Source organism: Phocoena sinus, chromosome 18, assembly GCF_008692025.1.
Source record: "Phocoena sinus isolate mPhoSin1 chromosome 18, mPhoSin1.pri, whole genome shotgun sequence".
NCBI classification, from domain to species: Eukaryota; Metazoa; Chordata; class Mammalia; order Artiodactyla; family Phocoenidae; genus Phocoena; species Phocoena sinus.
The window spans coordinates 18,390,658-18,410,359 of record NC_045780.1 but is presented as its reverse complement, the minus strand read 5'-3'; the positions used below and the strand labels follow the sequence as shown (position 1 = coordinate 18,410,359).

The following is a 19,702-nucleotide window of genomic DNA, read 5'->3' as shown; positions in this document are numbered from 1 at the left end:
AAAGGAAGGGTGTGCTTTGAGATATTGATTACACTCAGTTTTTATTATCTGCTGCTCCAGTCTTCACTGTAATATCTGAGAATCTTCATGCTTCTGTATTTCTTTCTGAATGATTGAGATGGAAAACTATAATCAGAGGAGATGTGATATGATATGATATGATACAATGAATGGTATGCTATGATAAAAATAATAGTATATATTATATTACTATATTAAAAGGCAAGATAGTCTTTGTCTTATTTTCATTCTTTCTATCTAGGTCTTCTCTAGCTATTATAAGATTCTGTAGGACCTGGAGCTAGAATATGAAGTGGTGGAAATTCTATAGTATTGGGCATGGGCAGACCCAGGTTCTGGTGCTACTGCTGTCTTTAGTCAGTATGTAACCTTGGGCAAGTCACTATGCTTCTCTGGTCTTCCACCTCCTTACCTGTAAAACGAGGGTAAAGGAGGATTTTTACACTTCCTTCTGTAAGAATATTGATTCTCATTCCAGAAGTCATATCATTCAGGGTCATTCAGAGTCCTTATTAGGGCTTGGTTGGTATGACACACTAACTCTTTTTTCTTACATTGTTTTAAGCTGTTTTGATATTTGAAAGCACAGTGCTGAAATGCTACTTTTTTTTTTTTTTTTTTTTTTTTGCGGTACGTGGGCCTCTCACTGTTGTGGCCTCTCCCGTTGCAGAGCACAGGCTCTGGACGCGCAGGCTCAGCGGCCATGGCTCATGGGCCTAGCTGCTCTGCGGCATGTGGGATCTTCCCAGACCGGGGCACAAACCTGTGTCCCCTGCATCAGTAGGCAGACTTTCAACCACTGCGCCACTAGGGAAGCCCTGAAATGCTATTTATTAAACATATAAATAAAATGTTTGTGTCCTTTTACAGTGGCAAATGAATCCATCAAGAACTTGTGTTCTTGGGCAAAATGAGCCTGAAAGCAGAGAAAGTAAGTATTTACAAGTCCTTTACTGAGGTTAACTTTGCTGCTAAGAAGAAAAGAAACATAGTGAATTATAATGATCAGGTGTTGGAAATTGATGTGGTTGGAGATGGAGTATATTCTTTCTGCAGGTTACATTTTCGCCATTCAATTTGTTCACAGACGTTTGTGTATCTACTATTTGCTAGGTGTCATGGAAACTGCTGATTAATGACTAGTCCTATGGGCTCTGCAGTTTAATACAAATAATCATGAACAAATTGAATTTATAAATTAAACTTACATGAGAAAGTAGACGACAGTGCTCTTCTATACCAAAACAAAAGCCTCTTGGGCAGTTAGAAAGGAAAAATACATATAATTAATACAGATGGATTAGGGCCAAATTATGAGGATATGTACTTTCTTATTAGAGTAAAGCCACATTAGCTTAGATTGGTCAGAGAGTGGAAATATTCTGGTTATTTGAATAATCTAATTAAGAGTCATCACAGTTACCATAAATGAATTAGTAATCTTCAGAGCTTTATTATTTGCATATTAACCAGATATTTTTAATGTAATACAATCTTTGGGATATCTTGCAGTTCCTCAGGCACATAATTTGGAACATTAATTATTATTAACTGTGCAATATTATGTTAAAATATGAGCCATGTTATCTGTTTGAATTCAATTCAAGGTAAGTAGAAGTTTAGTATAAAAAGTAAAATTTTCTTGTTAATAACAATGATTTGACTACTCTGAAAAATCAGGAAATATAAGCCTTTATGGGCAGAAGCAAGAAGAACAATCCTGTGGAACAAAAACCACATTCACAGAAAGACAGACAAGATGAAAAGGCAGAGGGCTATGTACCAGATGAAGGAACAAGATACAACCTGAGAAAAACAACTAAATGAAGTGGAGATAGGCAATCTCCCAGAAAAAGAATTTAGAATAATGACAGTGAAAATGATCCAGGACCTGGGAAAAAGAATGGAGGCAAAGATCGAGAAGATGCAAGAAATGTTTAACAAAGATCTAGAAGAATTAAAGAACAAAAAACAGAGATGAACAATACAAAAACTAAAATGAAAAATACACTGGAAGGAATCAATAGCAGAATAACTGAGGCAGAAGAACAGATAAGTGACCTGGAAGACAGAGTGCTGGAATTCACTGCCGTGGAACAGAATAAAGAAAAAAGAATGAAAAGAAATGAAGACAGCCTAAGAGACCTCTGGGACAACATTAAATGCAACAACATTCGCATTATAGGGGTCCCAGAAGGAGAAGAGAGAGAGAAAGGACCCGAGAAAATATTTGAAGAGATTATAGTCGAAAACTTCCCTAACATGGGAAAGGAAATAGACACCCAAGTCCAGGAAGCACAGAGAGTCCCATACAGGATAAACCCAAGGAGAAACACGCCAAGACACATAGTAATCAAACTGGCAAAAATTAAACACAAAGAAAAATTACTGAAAGCAGCAAGGGAAAAATGACAAATAACATACAAGGGAACTCCCATAAGGTTAACAGCTGATTTCTCAGCAGAAACTCTACAAGCCAGAAGGGAGTGGCATGATATACTTAAAGTGATGAAAGGGAAGAACCTACAACCAAGATTACTCTACCCAGCAAGGATCTCATTCAGATTTGATGGAGAAATCAAAAGCTTTACAGACAAGCAAAAGCTAAGAGAATTCAGCACCACCAAACCAACTCTACATCAAATGGTAAAGGAACTTCTCTAAGTGGGAAACACAAGAGAAGAAAAGGACCTACAAAAACAAACCCAAAACAATTAAGAAAATGGTAATAGGAACATACATATTGATAATTACCTTAAATGTGAATGGATTAAATGCTCTAAAAGACACAGGCTTGCTGAATGGATACAAAAACAAGATCCATATATATGTTGTCTACAAGAGACCCACTTCAGACCTAGGGACACATACAGACCGAAAGTGAGGGGATGGAAAAAGATATTCCATGCAAATGGAAATCAAAAGAAAGCTGGAGTAGCAATACTCATATCAGATAAAATAGACTTTAAAATAAAGAATGTTACAAGAGACAAGGAAGGACACTACATAATGATCAAGGGATCAATCCAAGAAGAAGATATAACAATTATAAATATATATGCACCCAACATAGGAGCACCTCAATACATAAGGCAACTGCTAACAGCTATGAAAGAGGAAATCAACAGTAACACAACAATAGTGGGGGACTTTTAACACCTCACTTAACACCAATCAACAGATCATCCAAACAGAAAATTAATAAGGAAACACAATCTGTAAATGACACAATAGACCAGATAGATTTAATTGATATTTATAGGACATTCCATCCAAAAACAGCAGATTACACTTTCTTCTCAAGTGCACACGGAACATTCTCCAGGATAGATCACACCTTGGGTCACAAATTAAGCCTCAGTAAATTTAAGAAAATTGAAATCATATCAAGCATCTTTTCTGACCACAAGGCTATGAGATTAGAAATCAATTACAGGGAAAAAAATGTAAAAAACACAAACACATGGAGGCTAAACAGTATATTACTAAATAACCAAGAGATCACTGAAGAAATCAAAGAGGAAATCAAAAAATACCTAGAGAAAAATGATAATGAAAACACGACGATTCAAAACCTATGGGATGCAGCAAAAGAAGTTCTAAGAGGGAAGTTTATAGCTATACAAGCCTACCTCAAGAAACAAGAAAAATCTCAAAGAAACAACCTAACCTTACACCTAAGGGAACTAGAGAAAGAAGAACAAACAAAACCAAAGTTAGCAAAAGGAAAGAAATCATAAAAATCAGAGCAGAAATAAATGAAATAGAAACAAAGAAAGCAATAACAAAGATCAATAAAACTAAAAGCTGGTTCTTTGAGAAGATAAACAAAATTGATAAACCATTAGCCAGACTCATCAAGAAAAAGAAGGAGAGGACTCAAATCAATAAAATTAGAAATGAAAAAGGAGAAGTTACAACAGACACTGCAGAAATACAAAGCATCCTAAGAGACTACTAGAAGCAACTCTATGCCAATAAAATGGACAACCTGGAAGAAATGGACAAATTCTTAGAAAAGTATAACCTTCCAAGACTGAACCAGGAAGAAATAGAAAATATGAACAGACCAATCACAAGTAATGAAATTGAAACTGTGATTAAAAATCTTCCAACAAACAAAAGTTCAGGACCAGATGGCTTCACAAGTGAATTCTATTAAACATTTAGAGAAGAGCTAACACCCATCCTTCTCAAACTCTTCCAAAAAAATTACAGAGGATGGAACACTCCCAAACTCATTCTATGAGGCCACCATCACCCTGATACCAAAACCAGCCAAAGATACTACAAAAAAAGAAAATTACAGACCAATATCACTGATGAATATAGATGCAAAAATCCTCAAAAAACTACTAGCAAACAGAATCCAACAATACATTAAAAGGATCATACACCGGGCTTCCCTGGTGGCACAGTGGTTGAGAGTCCACCTGCCGATACAGGGGACACGGGTTCGTGCCCCAGTCTAGGAAGATCCCACATGCTGCGGAGTGGCTGGGCCTGTGAGCCATGGCTGCTGAGCCTGTGCGTCCGGAGCCTGTGCTCCGCAATGGGAGAGGCCACAACAGTGAGAGGCCCGCGTACCGCCAAAAAAAAAGGATCATACACCATGATCAAGTGGGATTTATCCCAGGGATGCAGGGATTCTTCAATATATGCAAATCAATCAGTGTGCTACACCATATTAATAAATTGTAGAATAAAAACTATATAATCATCTCAATAGATGTAGAAAAAGCTTTTGACAGAATTCAACAGCTGTTTATGAAAAAAACTCTCCAGAAAGTGGGCATAGAGGGAACCTACCTCAACATAATAAAGGCCATATACTACAAACCCACAGCAAACATTCTCGATGAAAAACTGAAAGCATTTCCTCTAAGATAAGGAAGAAGACAGGATGTCCACTCTCACCACTGTTATTCAACATAGTTTTGGAAGTCCTAGCCGCGGCAATCAGAGAAGAAAAAGAAAAGGAATACAAATTGGAAAAGAAGAAGTAAAACTGTCACTGTTTGCAGATGACATGATACTATACATAGAGAATCCTAAAGATGCCACCAGAAAACTACTAGAGCTAATCAATGAATTTGGTAAAGTTACAGGATACAAAATTAATGCACAGAAATCTCTTGCATTCCTATACACTAATGATGAAAAATCTGAAAGAGAAATTAAGGAAACACTCCCATTTACCACTGCAACAAAAAGAATAAAATACCTAGGAATAAACCTACCTAGGGAGACAAAAGACTTGTATGCAGAAAACTATAAGACACTGTTGAAAGAAATTAAAGATGATACCAACAGATAGAGAGATATACCATGTTCTTGGATTGGAAGAATCAATATTGTGAAAATGACTATACTACCCAAAGCAATCTACAGATTCATTGCAATCCCTGTCAAATTACCAATGTCACTTTGTACAGAACTAGAAAAAAAAAATCTTAAAATTTGTATGGAGACATAAAAGACCCCGAATCGCCAAAGCAGTCTTGAGGGAAAAAAACGGAGCTGGAGGAATCAGACTCCCTGACTTCAGACTATACTACAAAGCTGCAATAATCAAGACAATATTGGTACTGGCACAAAAACAGAAATATAGATCAATGGGACAGGATAGAAAGCCCAGAGATAAACCCACACACCTATGGTCAACTAATCTATGACAAAGGAAGCAAGGAGATACAATAGAGAAAAGACAGTCTCTTCAATAAGTGGTGCTGGGAAAACTGGACAGCTACCTGTAAAAGAGTGAAATTAGAACACTCCCTAACACCATACACAAAAATAAACTCAAAATGGATTCGAGACCTAAATGTAAGAATGGACACTCTAAAACCCTTAGAGGAAAACAGGAAGAACAATCTTTGACATAAATCATAGCAAGATATTTTTTGATCCACCTCCTAGGGTAATGGAAATAAAAACAAAAATAAACAAATGGGACCTAATGAAACTTCAAAGCTTTTGCACAGCAAAGGAAACCATAAACAAGATGAAAAGACAACCCTCAGAATGGGAGAAAATGTTTGCCAATGAATCTTAGGACCAAGGATTAATCTCCAAAATATATAAACAGCTCATGCAGCTCAATATTAAAAAACAAACAACCCAATCCTAATATGGGCAGAAGACCTAAATGGACAGCTCTCCAAAGAAGGCATACAGATGGCCAAGAAGCACATGAAAAGATGCTCAACATCACTAATTATTAGAGAAATGCAAATCAAAACTACAATGAGGTATCACCTCACACTGGTTAGAATGGGCATCATCAGAAAACCTACAAACCAAGAAATGCTGGAGAGGGTGTGGAGAAAAGGGAACCCTCCTGCACTGTTGGTGGGAATGTAAACTGATACAGCCACTATGGAGAACAGTATGGAGGTTCCTTAAAACACTAAAAATAGAATTACCATATGACCCAGCAATCCCACAACTGGGCATATACCCAGAGAAAACCATAATTCAAAAAGACACATGCACCCCAATGTTCATTGCAGCACTATTTACAATAGCCAGGTCATAGAAGCAACTAAATGCCCATCGACAGATGAATGGATAAAGAAGATATGTGGTACCTATGTACAATGGAATATTACTCAGCCATAAAAAGGAACGAAATTGGGTTATTTGTAGAGACGTGGATGCATCTAGAGACTGTCATCCAGAGTGAAGTATGTCAGAAAGAGAGAAACAAGTAGGTGCATTTTGTTTCCCCCAGCCTAATAAGAATAACTGTCCCCCCAAAACAGTTTTATGAATTGTTGGCTATACACTGTTGAATGAATCCAGTTTTTAAAAGGTCAGATATTGTGTTACCTGAGTTATCTAGAATCTGTTCTTCAACAGTTGAGAATTATTTTAAGATAAGATCAGTATTCCTTTTTAACTTAAGCATTATTTTGATCTTACAACCTCTGTGACTTTAACAAATAGTCATTTATTTGAAGTGACGTTTTTCTGACGTTACGTTATTCTTGAACACTAGATGGTGTGTTGGGACCCATACCCCGGGATGAAGAACAGCACCAAAACAAGAAGCTGCGTCTTGCAAACCACTAAGAAGTCTTGTGTAAACTAGGGTGAAGGCCTCAAGAATTTTTATTGCACTTTTAAAATCCAGCCTTCTTAACTCAGAAAATAAGAATGGATTTTGGATATAATTGAAAAAAATTTTTAAAGAAAGCTAATTTATTACTAGCATATGAATGATATTAATGAGAATATTTTTATTTTAGATTTGTGTGTTTTCCAGAGTATAGTGGTGTTTTTTTTATTACACTGAATGAGGTATCAATAATTTAATGAGACCCAGTTCAATCGGCCATACAGATTGATTTCTCCTTGTCTTAGCTCTACATTAACCAGTTTGAAAGGGGCTGGTTTATTGGATCACACATCTCAGCAAAGAATTACATACCTTTTCAGAAATATTAATTTTTAAAAATAAATTAATTAATTTATTATTTTTGGCTGCATTCGGTCTTCGTTGCTGCATGCGGGATCTCTCTAGTTGCAGCGAGAGGGGGCTCCTTTTTGTTGCGGTGCGCGGGCTTCTCATTGCGGTGGCTTCTCTTGTTGTGGAGCAGGGGCTCTAGGCACGCGGGCTTCGGTACTTGTGGCTCGCAGGCTCTAGAGCGAAGACTCAGTAGTTGTGGCACATGGGCTTAGTTGCTCCGCGGCATGTGGGATCTTCCCCAACCAGGGCTTGAACCCATGTCCCCTGCATTGGCAGGCGGATTCTTAACGACTGTGCTACTAGGGAAGCCCAGAAATATTAATTCTGGTGATAATTAGTAAACTACTCCAGGAAAATAAACGGCAACCTGGCCATTTTTAAGTCAGTGTGTGGCTCACCAAAAGTTCCCATTTATACTCAAAGCTTTCTAATAATCAGAATTTACTTAATTAGGATTGAGTCATAAAAATGAAGTTGGTGGACCTGGTCTCCATTATAAAAGTACATTCCTAACAAGGTTATTAATTTTTCTTCAGTCTTTCGATATGTAGAAATCACGATCATTTGTTGGACTAGTGTGTTTTTATATCACTGATTTTGGGTAGCAAAAGGAAGAGAATGTAATTCTGAGACAGTATTACTATTTGATATCACTGACTCTTTAAACCACTAACAACAAACTTCAAATTTGGTTATGATGTTAACAGAGAAGAAATATTTTAGTCTGGAATACTGAAACTAGCCTTTTTCAAGTTCCATTCATAAATGCTGCCCATTATTCCCTCCATGTAATTAGCACAGAATGTCTCATGGCTTTGAATGGAAAGCCTTATAAAAACACTTGCAAATCTTAAGAATACTGAAAGTCTTGAAAGTAAACGTTATGGTCAGTTCAGTTATTTTCCAAATTGCTCTTTGTGAGTCCTCTCATTTTTATTTGCTGAGAAACTTTCAGAAAATTAGCCCGAGTCAGAGAGGGATTTGCATGGCCTATGGCCTGCAGGCCTGGGGTGTGACATGCTGAGGAATGACTGCCCTGGTTATATGTGGGGAATCAGGTTCGCCTCTGCTGTTGCCCCCTTTCCAGGGCATCACATATCATCACAAGGCCTCCTATCAGTTTCTCAGAATTTTACACAGGACAATCCACATGTTGACCGATGTCCCTGCTTGGACAGCAGCTTAGGTCCTCCGGGGGTTTAGTCATCATACCTGGCAGTTGAGAACTGCTGTAAACATTTCACCACAGATGTAGGACATGGAATAGAGAGGGATGGGAGAAAAGATGCCTTTAGAGGTAACTAAGGCTAATTTGAAAACCAGTGGTTAAGCTATTCTTTAACATTTATCGATATTAAATATTGAGATTTGCTTACATTATGCTTAAGTTCATCTTATATGATGTGTTGTTTTCAACTGATGTCAGCTACATCAACTATTTTGTAAATCAATGAGCAAATGTTTTGCCAGTTTTGTGGATTTATGTGTTGGACATGGTGGGGAATATCAGAAGGGAGAAACATACAAATGGAAAGAGCTATGATTAGGAAATGGAAAACTGGCTATTTCTGTAGCACTATTAAAATGGTCATGATAATGCCATATTTTCTTCTGTACAACTGGCCGGATTTCAACATTTATTGAGAGTTTACCATGTAGTACCAGAAGGAAAGCTCTTTGAGTGTAGGGATGTGTGTATGTGTGTGTGTGTGTGTGTGTGTGCGCGCGCACGCGCTCACGTGTGTATTTAAACTGCTGAATCCAGTACCAACAACAGTGTCTGGCACATAACAGGCATTCAATAAATATTTGTTGATTGACTGAATGACTGCTGGACTCTGGCTAGACCCTGTAGATGAGATGTGTAAGAAATGCGTCCTGACCTCAAGAAGCTCACAGTCTAGCGGAAGTTGCAGGCATGAAATCAAGCAATAGAGTGATTCTCAGAAGGGGGTCCCTGGACCAGCAGCATTAGCCTCGCCTGGGGACTCGTTAGAAGTGCAAGTTCTCAGGCCCACCCAAATCTACTGAGTCAGAAACTCTGGGGGCGGGGCCCAGCATTCCTGTGGATGTAACTGTAGGAACAGTGGTGGCACAAAAGAGGACAAGCATACACTCTGGTGAGTCATGGAGAAAGGGTCTTGTAGAAGTGGAGGTCCTGAAGGGGCTACAGGGTGTTGCCAGGCAAACAGTGGGGGTGAGATGAACTTCTGGGAGAAAGTAATGGAGATAGATGGTCACACTGGGAAGCAGGAAAGGGAAATGTCAGGGACTCGCACAAAGATTGCTGAGCTGTATGTACCAAGAGTGCCCTGGGGTAGCCCCCTGCCTAAAATCTAGGAATTCACAGTCAAGAGGGTTCATCCCTTAGCGTGAGAAATCAAAGTTTGCACTTAAAAATACATCATCCTTAATTTCAAAGATGGGGAGGATAATAGTGAATTCATAATTTGAAAAAAAGAGCTCTATATTTGTTTACTGCCAAGTGACAATATAATATGCCACCTGGAGGCGGGGTGAGTGTGGGCCTGGCTTGCCACCCAGCTGTCAGGTAGAGTGCATGTAGGTTTACATGTACTGTTTCATTGCATCACTGCCAAAGCTTTTTCTTTTATTCAGCTTTTCTATGGGTTTCTCTTCCTCAGTTACTTACTGAGTTTGAGAATACACCTTCTCTCATAAATCTTCCTCGTTTTATGCATGAACGGTTCAGCTTTAAGATCTGCCACAACAATCTGCTTTTGACCCACTTTAGAGCAATTTTTTGAAGTTCTGGTATTGCCAGTAGTGGCCACTTGGCATTTAGCTGAGGCTATTACTGTTGCTTTTTAGGATTAAGCAACAGGTTAGAACCCTCATTTCATGTGTAATATTCTTCAGGGTTTTTTTTTTTTTTTTGCTATCATTTAAAATTATAACATTTCTGATATACAAGAAAAGTTAAAAGCCCCATTAATCAGTATCAGTTGAAAATGAGACCCATTTAAAATGGAATACCCTTTAGAACCTTGTCCATAAAAATGTATTTACTCTATTCTATGAATTGCATTCAAATAGAGTCAGATTTCAAAGGAACTCAGATCTCATCTGTTTGGAATACTCCTTTATAGTTCTGGAAACAGAAGCATCCAGAAGGTGAATGATTTCTTCAAGTCTAGTTCAGAATGTCACAAGGGCTAAATCAGTATCAGGGTTTTTTTGTCCATTTTCAGTTTTGCTTTTAATGTAAGTGCACATTTGTCCTGTACATGTTGACATGTTGGCTGATTTTAACATGTATATGACAGTAATAAAAGACTTCCATTACTATAAATTATTTTTTAGTAAAATTACACCTACACATTTTAAATGAGCAAATAGTCCTATAAACCTTACTTTGAAACAGTAAGTCTCACGCTGTCCTCTGTATCACCCCACCCCAGAGGCCACCAGGCTCAATTATTTTAGCTGATTATTTTGTATTTATCTCCAAATGTCCAAATCACATGTTCCTTACTAGTGTTTCAGTTTTAGGTATTTTCTTTTGAATTACCATTATGAAAGAGCTTTCTTTCACCTCACTCTCTCCACCCACTTCCATCTTTCCATCCTCCCCACATTCTTTTATTTTGGTGGCATCAATATTCATTGTCTGATATTATGACTATGTAAATGCTACTCACAGGTTTGTCATGTTGTGTACTGTGATTACTTTCCCTTTCCTTATAAAATTTATTTTTCTGAATTTAAAATTTGACTTTTTTTGAAAGGGGCGAGCTTGGTTTTCTATATTTTATTGCTAACCTGTAGCCAAACTCTTCTCCCAGTTGTGTGACCAACTCTTCTCCCAGTTGTGTGACCTTCTCTCAGTATGTTGAAGCACATTGAGTGTCCTAAAAAGCTCTTCTTATTGAAGAAATGCCTCCTAGAGCCTCTGACCACCTCTAGCCTGGGCTAATTGGTCACTAGACCTTCTGCACTGCTGGCTTCCTGGGGTCTTCCTCCACAGCTCTGCTGGAGGGAGTTGGGGGGCATTCTTCACCCTCTCCTTGAATTGGAACACCTGTTTCCTGGGATCCAGTCTTTTTCTCAGTTTGGTGGGCATATCTTTCAGAAGGGCTCTGAGAAAAGGGTACATGGTGGTAGGATGACTGTCAGACAAGACTATTGTTGGGGAACATTTTCGATGCTATGAGTATCTGCAGATGTCTTTATTCTACCCTCAATTTAATTGATAGTTTGTTGGGTGTAGAATTCTAGATTGGGAATAACTTCCCCTCAGAATTTTGAAGGCATTGTTTCATGATCCTAGTTACACTACTAGAATAAGTTTCAAGGTTTGGGTTGTCAATCAGACTCACAGGAATCAATGAAGGGGGGACTTCCCTGGTGGCGCAGTGGTTAAGAATCTGCCTGCCAATGCAGGGGACAGTTCGAGCCCTGGTCCGGGAAGATCCCACATTCTGCGGAGCAACTAAGCCCACGCCACAACTACTGAGCCTGTGCTCTAGAGCCCGCAAGCCACAACTACTGAGCCCACGTGCCACAACTACTGAAGCCCGTGCGCCTAGAGCCCGTGCTCCGCAATAAGAGAAGCCACCGCAATGAGAAGCCTGCGCACCGCAACAGAGAGTAGCCCCCGCTCGCTGCAACTAGAGAAAAGCCTGCGTGCAGCAACAAAGACTCAATGCAGCCAAAAATAAAAATAAATTTATATTAAAAAAAAAGAATCAACAAGGGTTACTTGGCAGCAGATGTTTAGAACAATGTAGAACACAGCACAGCCTCATGCACTACAGCAGCCTCCCGAGACCTCACATTCATAGGCACAGCTTCCAAAATGTCACCACTGAGTCCTCTTTTCTCTTTGTCCTATAAGTTTATGTTTAAAACACAACTCCTTTACTTTCATTTTATGATTTTGGGGGAGAAAAAAGAGGTAAATTAATGTTTGTTCACTTCCATTTTTGTATTTTCTGTAATGTTTTGGCTTCAAGCATGAAATTCCTTTCCCACAGTCATTTTAAACATTTTAATTAATATATTTAGTATAAATAGCCACCCCCTAATATCATTATGTATCTTTTCCTTGGGGATAAGCCCCAAAGATATTGTGTCAGAGGAGTATGTGTTCTGCTTAGGGCTATTTTTAAGACTTGATGCAGATGAGGAATACCTGAAAATACGGATTTTCTAAAACACAACCTTTGGGGATAAAGAATTAAATCTTGTTCAACATCATAGCATTTGGGTGTCTTTCTATTTGTTATTTCTGATTGTATATTTTAAAAGGCTTGAAAATAGAAACACTTTACCAGGCTAACCATGTATTTTGGTTCTTGTTTAACTCTCATCTCTGCTGGAATTGGTCCACTAGGTGGCTTCAGGCTCAAGTTTATTTGCAAACCATATATCTGATAAAGAGTTAATACCCAAAATATATAAAGAACTCATAAAAATCAACATTAATAGAACAAAGCACCCAGTTAAAAAAAAAAGCGCAGACATCTGAATAGACAATTTTCCAAAGAAAACATACAGATGACCAACAGGTACATGAAAAGATGCTCAGCACCACCAATCATCAGGGAAACCCCAATCAGAATCACAATGAGATATCATCTCACAGCTGTCAGAATATTCTATTATCAAAAAGACAGTAACAAATGTTGACAACGATGTATAGAAAAGGTAACCATTGTGCACTGCTGGTGGGAAGTAAATTGGTGCAGCCACTATGGAGAAAAAGTATGGCTACTTCTCAAAAAAAATTAAAAACAGATCTACCATATGTTCCAGCAATTCCAATTCTGGGTATTAAGCAAAAACACTAATTGGAAAATATATATGCACCACTACATTCACTGCAGCATTATTTATAATAGCCAACCCAAGTGCCCATCAATTAATGGATAAAGAAGTTACACACACAATAACTGTATGATTTCAATTATTTGTGTAATCTAAAAAATGAAGCAAATGAACATATAACAAAACAGAAACAGATTTGTAAATACAGAGGAAAAAACAGGTGGTTGCCAGAGGAGGGGGGCGTGGGAGGAGGAAAGACATGAAGGAGATCAAGAGGTACAAACTTCCAGATGCAAATAAGAAACAGTCTTGGGTATGAGATTTGGGAAATATAGTCAGTAACTATGTAATATCTTTGTATGGTGACATATCATAAACAGACTTACTGTGTTGATCATTTTGAAATGTATAGAAATATCAAATCACTATGTTGGGCAACTGGAACTACCAGTGTTGTAGGTCAATTATAGTTCAAAAACAAACTCACAGGAAAAGAGATTTGTCCTTACCAGAGGCAGTGTGTGCGTGGAGAAGGAATTGAACGAAGGCAGCCAAAAGTTACAAACTTCCAGTTACAAGATAAATAAGTACTAGGGATGTAATGTACAACATGATAAATTTAATTAACACTGCTGTATATTATATATGAAAGTTGTTAAGAGAGTACATCCTAAGAGTTATCACAAACTTTTTTGCTATTTCTTTAATTTTGTATCTATATGAGATGAATGTTCACTAAACTGATTGGGATAATCATTTCATGATGTCTGTATGTCAAATCATTATGCTGTATACCTTAAACTTGGATACAGTGCTGTATTGTCGATTATATCTCAATAAAACTTAAATAAACGAATAACACATTAATAAACCTAACTTAGGAAAAAACTTTATAGCAAGATTAAGTGAATCCTATGCCAGGACTCCAATGTTTTGGTTGTTAGGAAGTATATTAATATAACTAATCAGCTTACAAATTTAGGAAAGGCATGTGACCAACTTGATAGATGCAAATAAAGTAGCATGGTAGAATATTACAGGTAAAAATTATAGAAATAAAGAAGATATTAATGCATATGTACTCAAAGAAATGTCACATACCCACAACACGAGTTCACCTATAGAGAAATAATAGATTAATTTCCTCTAATTGTCAGATCACTAGGAGACATGAACACCTAACTTAACACTTTGAGGTATTAGTACGAAAAAAAATACCACTGGAAAAGGATTAAAATTATCTCCATTTGCAGAGCATATGGATATATATCTAGTAAGCCCAAAGAACAACTGGAAATTTGTTACAGAAAATAAGACAATAAAACATTTTAAAAACTATAACATAAGCATATAGTACACAGTTCATATAGACACATCGCAAGCAGTTACCAGGTATGTTAAAAGGGAGGCTGCAATTTTTAAAGTATAAAATAAAAATAACAACACGTGAAAAGCCTACATGAATAAAATTATCATGAACTCCTTATATAGGTAATACAGATTCGAAGAAAAGGAAAAATCTATTTCCTTAAATATAATAAATCTTATATATAGAGAAAAATATACCAATATGCATATGTGTATGTATATATTTGTGTGTATATATGTGTGTGTATACATATATATACACACACGTAAAAGTTTTTCTGGGGATAATTTATTGTTTACATAAAATGAGAAAAAATGTACATAAAATAGTTATTTTATGAAATAAAAGATTAATAACAAATATATTTTACATACAAGATACTTTATATATGTTTCATGGAAACTACAAAGAAAAAAAATCTATTGTAGTTACACAAAAGATTAATCCTTTTTCTTTAAAAAGAATTAATTCATATCACATCAAAAAAAAATACAAAGGAACTACAACAACGACAATAACAGAAAATAATGAAAGTCCTTATCAACAATTAACTTAAACATTAACAGATGAAATTCTCCAATTAAATGACAAAAAGTGGTTGAATTAATCTAAAAAAAGAACCTACAGGGAATTCCCTGGTGGTCTAGTGGTTTCACTGCCAGGGACCTGGGTTCAATCTCTGGTCGGGGAACAGGGATCCTGCAGGCAGCATGGCGTGGCCAAAATAAAAAATAATTTTAAAAAGAACCTACAATATGCTGTCTGCAAGAGACTCAATTTAACTTTAAGGATGTATATAGGTTAAAGTGAGAGGATGTAAAAATATATTCCATGCAAAGGCAACCCCAAAGAGAGCAGGAGTACCTAGACTTAGATAATACATATTTTCAATCAAAATCAGTCATGAGACAACATTACTATACAGTTATAAAGGAGTCAAATTATCAAGAGAATATTACAAGTATAAATATGCACCCAACACTGGAACATGTAGACATTTAAAGCAAATATTAACAAAACTACATACAGAAAAAGCAATAAAGTAACAGGGTACTTCAATACCCCATTTGTAAATGTGGATAGATCATCCAGGGAGAAAATTCATGTGAAAACATTGACCTGCACAACACTTTAGAAAAGTAAACCTAACGGATATATACAGAACATGCCATCCAAGGGCACCAGAAAACACAGTCTTCTCAAGGGCACATAAAACATTCCCAAGGATATGTCATTCCTGGGCCAAAAAGCCAACTTTAACACATTTAAGACTAAAATCTTATCTCAAAGCTTTCCAACCACAATGATATGGAGCTAGAAATCAATAGGAGAAAAGTCTGGAAATTTTACAAATACATGGAAATTAAACAACACATTCCTGAATAACCAGTGGGTCAAAGTAGAAATTGAAAGAGAAATTAGACAGTATCTTGAAAAAATATAAATACAAAATACCACAATTTAGGGAATACATCAACAGTAGTTCTTATGTGCCTACATTTTAAAAAATGAAAGTTTTCAAAAACAACCTAACTTTACACATCAGGAAAGTAGGAAAATAAAGAATTAAGCACAAGATTAGAAGAAAGGAAAGAGCAAAGATTAGAGGATAAACAATGGATAAAAAGACTAGAAAAAAAATCAAGCTAAGAGTTGGTTTTAAAAAATGAAGCAAACTGACAAACTTTTAGCTAGACTAACCAAGGAAAAAAGAGAAGTCAAAAAATCTGATAAATGGAAGAGGAGACATCAAAGAAATACAAAGGACCATAAGAGTATATTATTAACAATTACATACCAACAAATTAGATAAATTATAATAAATAAATTTCCAAAGCATGAACCTACCAAGACTGAATCATGAAGAGAAAGTCTGACAGACCAATAATAAATGAGGACATTGAAACAACAAACATAAACCTCCCGACAAAGAAAAGCCCAAGATCAGATGGTTTCACTGGTGAATTCTACCAAACATTAAAAAACTGAACTTCCCCGGTGGCGTAGTTGTTAAGAATCCGCCTGCCAATGCAGGGGACACGGGTTCAAGCCCTGGTCCGGGAAGATCCCACATGCCGTGGAGCAACTAAGCCCATGCACCACAACTACTGAGCCTGAACTCTAGAGCCGGAGAGCCACAACTACTGAAGCCCGCGCACCTAGAGGCCGTGCTCCACAACAAGAGAAGCCACCGCGGTGAGAAGCCCACGCACCACAATGAAGAGTAGCCCCCGCTCGCTGCAACTGGAGAAAGCCTGCGTGCAGCAACGAAGACCCAATGCAACTAAAAAGAAATTTAAAAAAATAAAATAAAAAATTTAAATCTATAAAAAAAACAACACCAATCATTCTCAAACTCTTCCAAAAAAATTGAGGAGGGAAGACTCCCAAGCTCATTTTATGAGTTCAGCATTACTTTGACACCAAAGCCAGATAAGGAACACTACAAGAAAATAAATCTAGGGGCCTCCCTGGTGGCGCAGTGGTTGAGTCCGCCTGCCGATGCAGGGGACACGGATTCGTGCCCTAGTCCGGGAAGATCCCACATGCCGCGGAGCGGCTGGGCCCGTGAGCCATGGCCGCTGAGCCTGTGCGTCCGGAGCCTGTGCTCCGCAACGGGAGAGGCCACAACAGTGAGAGGGCCCGCGTACCGCTAGCTAAATAAGTAAATAAATAAATCTATAGGCTGATATTCCTGATGAACATAAATGCAAAAATTCTCAGCAAAAGTCTAAATAAATCAATAAGGGTGATACACATTGCTAAAAGAATGAATATATGATCCTTTCAATAGATGCAGAAAAAGCAACTGACAAAATTCAAAACATTTTTATGACAAAAGCTCTCAAAAAATTGGGAACAGAAGAAGCATGCCTCAAAATAAGACCATATAATACACATCCACAACTAACCTTGTACTGTACCTTGTAACCCTGAATGGTGAAAAATTCAAAGCTTTTCCTTTTTAATCAGGAACAAGATAAAGGGTATCCACCCTCACTACTCTTATTAAAGACAGTACTGAGGTCCTAAGCAGAGCAATATGGCACAAAAATAAATAAAAAGGCATTCAAAATGGATAGGGAAAAGTAAAGCTTCCTCTGTTTTCAGAAAACATGATCTTATATACGACCTCTTCTCTCCCCCAATATGGTGAAAATAAATTCAATAAAGTTGCAGGACATAGAACCAACATACAAAAGCCAGTTGCATTATATGCAACAGTAACAAAATATTTGAAAGAAATAAAATAATTCCATTTACAAGTAATTGTTGTCCTCGACCACCCTAAGGGTCCCCGGGCGTCTGTGACAGCACGGGTCCGACCTCTTTAGTCGGCTGAGGCACCCATCCCCCGTCCCCTCCCCCCTGGTACTTTATCTAATAGCGGAAGGAGCGCAGAGGCACTTGGCTAAAACAGGAGACCTGCGAGCCTGTGGATGAGTTTTACGCCCGAGAGCGCGAGAGGCAATTAAACATTATTGGAACCCACTGTAAGCGCGGGGAGGGGGGGTTAGGAGGCGGAGTCCCGCCGCAGCGGGTCCCGCCCCAGCACCCCGCACAGACACGCCCCCGCCCCTTCCCCGCCGTCAGGAGGAGGGGCTCTGCACCTCCCCCTCCCCGATTCCCCTCAGGACGCTCAGGTTTCCACCCCCACCCCGGGGTCCAAGCAAGCCGGGAGGAGGTCAGGGGCGAGATGAGGGGCCCAAATTCCTCTTGACTAAGGTGCTACGGGGCAGCTCTTCCTAAAGAGCAGTCGCTGCTCCGAGCGAACCCCTGCGGCTCGAAAGTTGGCCTCGCGACGCCCCGCCCGCCCCCGCAGGCGGTGCAGGGTGCGGGCCACCTTACCTGGCCCGAGGCCCCAGGGGCGGCCGGGGCCTCAGCGGGCGCGGTCCGTCGTAGCGCAGCGGCCAAGCGGCCGTGGGCTGGGTCCCCGTCGCGCCGCCCTCCCCTCAGGCTCCCGGGAGCTAGGGCGGATGGACGCAAGAGAGGCCATGCAGGGAGTTCGGGCTCCGCAGGGACACGGGCTCCATTCCGGGCGGCGGGGCACTGGGCCCTCAGTCATTTGCAGGGCCTTTTATCCGTTCCCTTCCTCGCCCCACCCCGGGCGCTAAACGTCAGGTGCCCCGGATTTAGGGCAGGTGGCGGGCTTCTAGTCATGTGACCCGGCTCCACTCACTCTGCCTCTCAAGCCTGAAACTTCAGAAGTCGGAAACTTCTCCTTGATCCCAGCACCTAACATAACTTTTGACGTAAAGGCTGGGATCAATGATTGTACAACAGATGGATAAGCGAGAACCTTCTGCTGAGGGGAGGGGTGTGGAGACAGGAGGGGGAGACTCAGATGGAAAGGGAAGAGGGAAGTTGGGGGAAAACTCTGAGAGGAAGGGCACAGGTATGAGCACAGCCCACCCACCAGAATACCACCGCTTTTACAGGCTCCACGTTTTACAGGACCACCAGCCCCGTTTCCCAGATGCCAACACCCACGCAGGCTTACAGCTTGCAAACTGCAAGCCCAAGAGTCAAGCCGGGTATTTCTGGGTCCAGAGTCTTGCCTCTGGAGAAGCAAAGGGCAGTCACACCGCAGACAGCCTGTGAGGCTGTCCAGCCACTGGGCCACCTGACCAGGCAGGACGTGCCCCGTCGGATGCTGAAGGGGCAGACCTCTGTCCTCTGTGTGAGGCGAGGCAATTTGGGCCGGAAAGTCAGAAGCGCCCGGTTACCAACCCCTCCTCTCTGGGCACGTCCTTGGGGTTCCTCCATCCCCATCTCCCAGCCTGCATGTCTGGCCGGGAGCCACAGGTGGGATCCGCCGGTGCTCTGGCGCCCTCTAGCGGCCGTTCGCTCTAAGGCCAACTCTTAGCCCTTCCTCCTGCCTCCCTCCCCAGCCCTGGGGGCTGTACTGGCCTTGGGCACCTGCCAGCCTGATTTTGTTCCTCTTCTCCCTTTAAGCACAATGAAGTGCCCTACAGAGGTTTAGAATCTCTTGAAGAAAGAAGCTCTTTTAGTCAATACACCTTGACCCTGAGAAGGTGGTTTCTAGAATG

The 19,702-nt window shown here is 39.5% G+C and overlaps 1 protein-coding gene across 3 annotated transcripts in view; it reads left to right on the top strand.

Annotated features, from left to right (window-relative positions):
• Positions 1 to 7,501, top strand: part of CDADC1 (cytidine and dCMP deaminase domain containing 1) — a 41,203-nt gene extending 33,702 nt beyond the window's left edge. For all 3 annotated transcript variants that reach the window (XM_032611473.1, XM_032611474.1, XM_032611475.1), the window contains 2 exons: positions 892 to 952; positions 7,022 to 7,501. In XM_032611473.1, coding sequence (XP_032467364.1) covers positions 892 to 952; positions 7,022 to 7,095 — 135 coding nt within the window. In that variant the 3' untranslated portion in view covers positions 7,096 to 7,501. The remainder of the gene's footprint in view (positions 1 to 891; positions 953 to 7,021) is intronic.
• Positions 7,502 to 19,702: the final 12,201 nt, after the last annotated feature.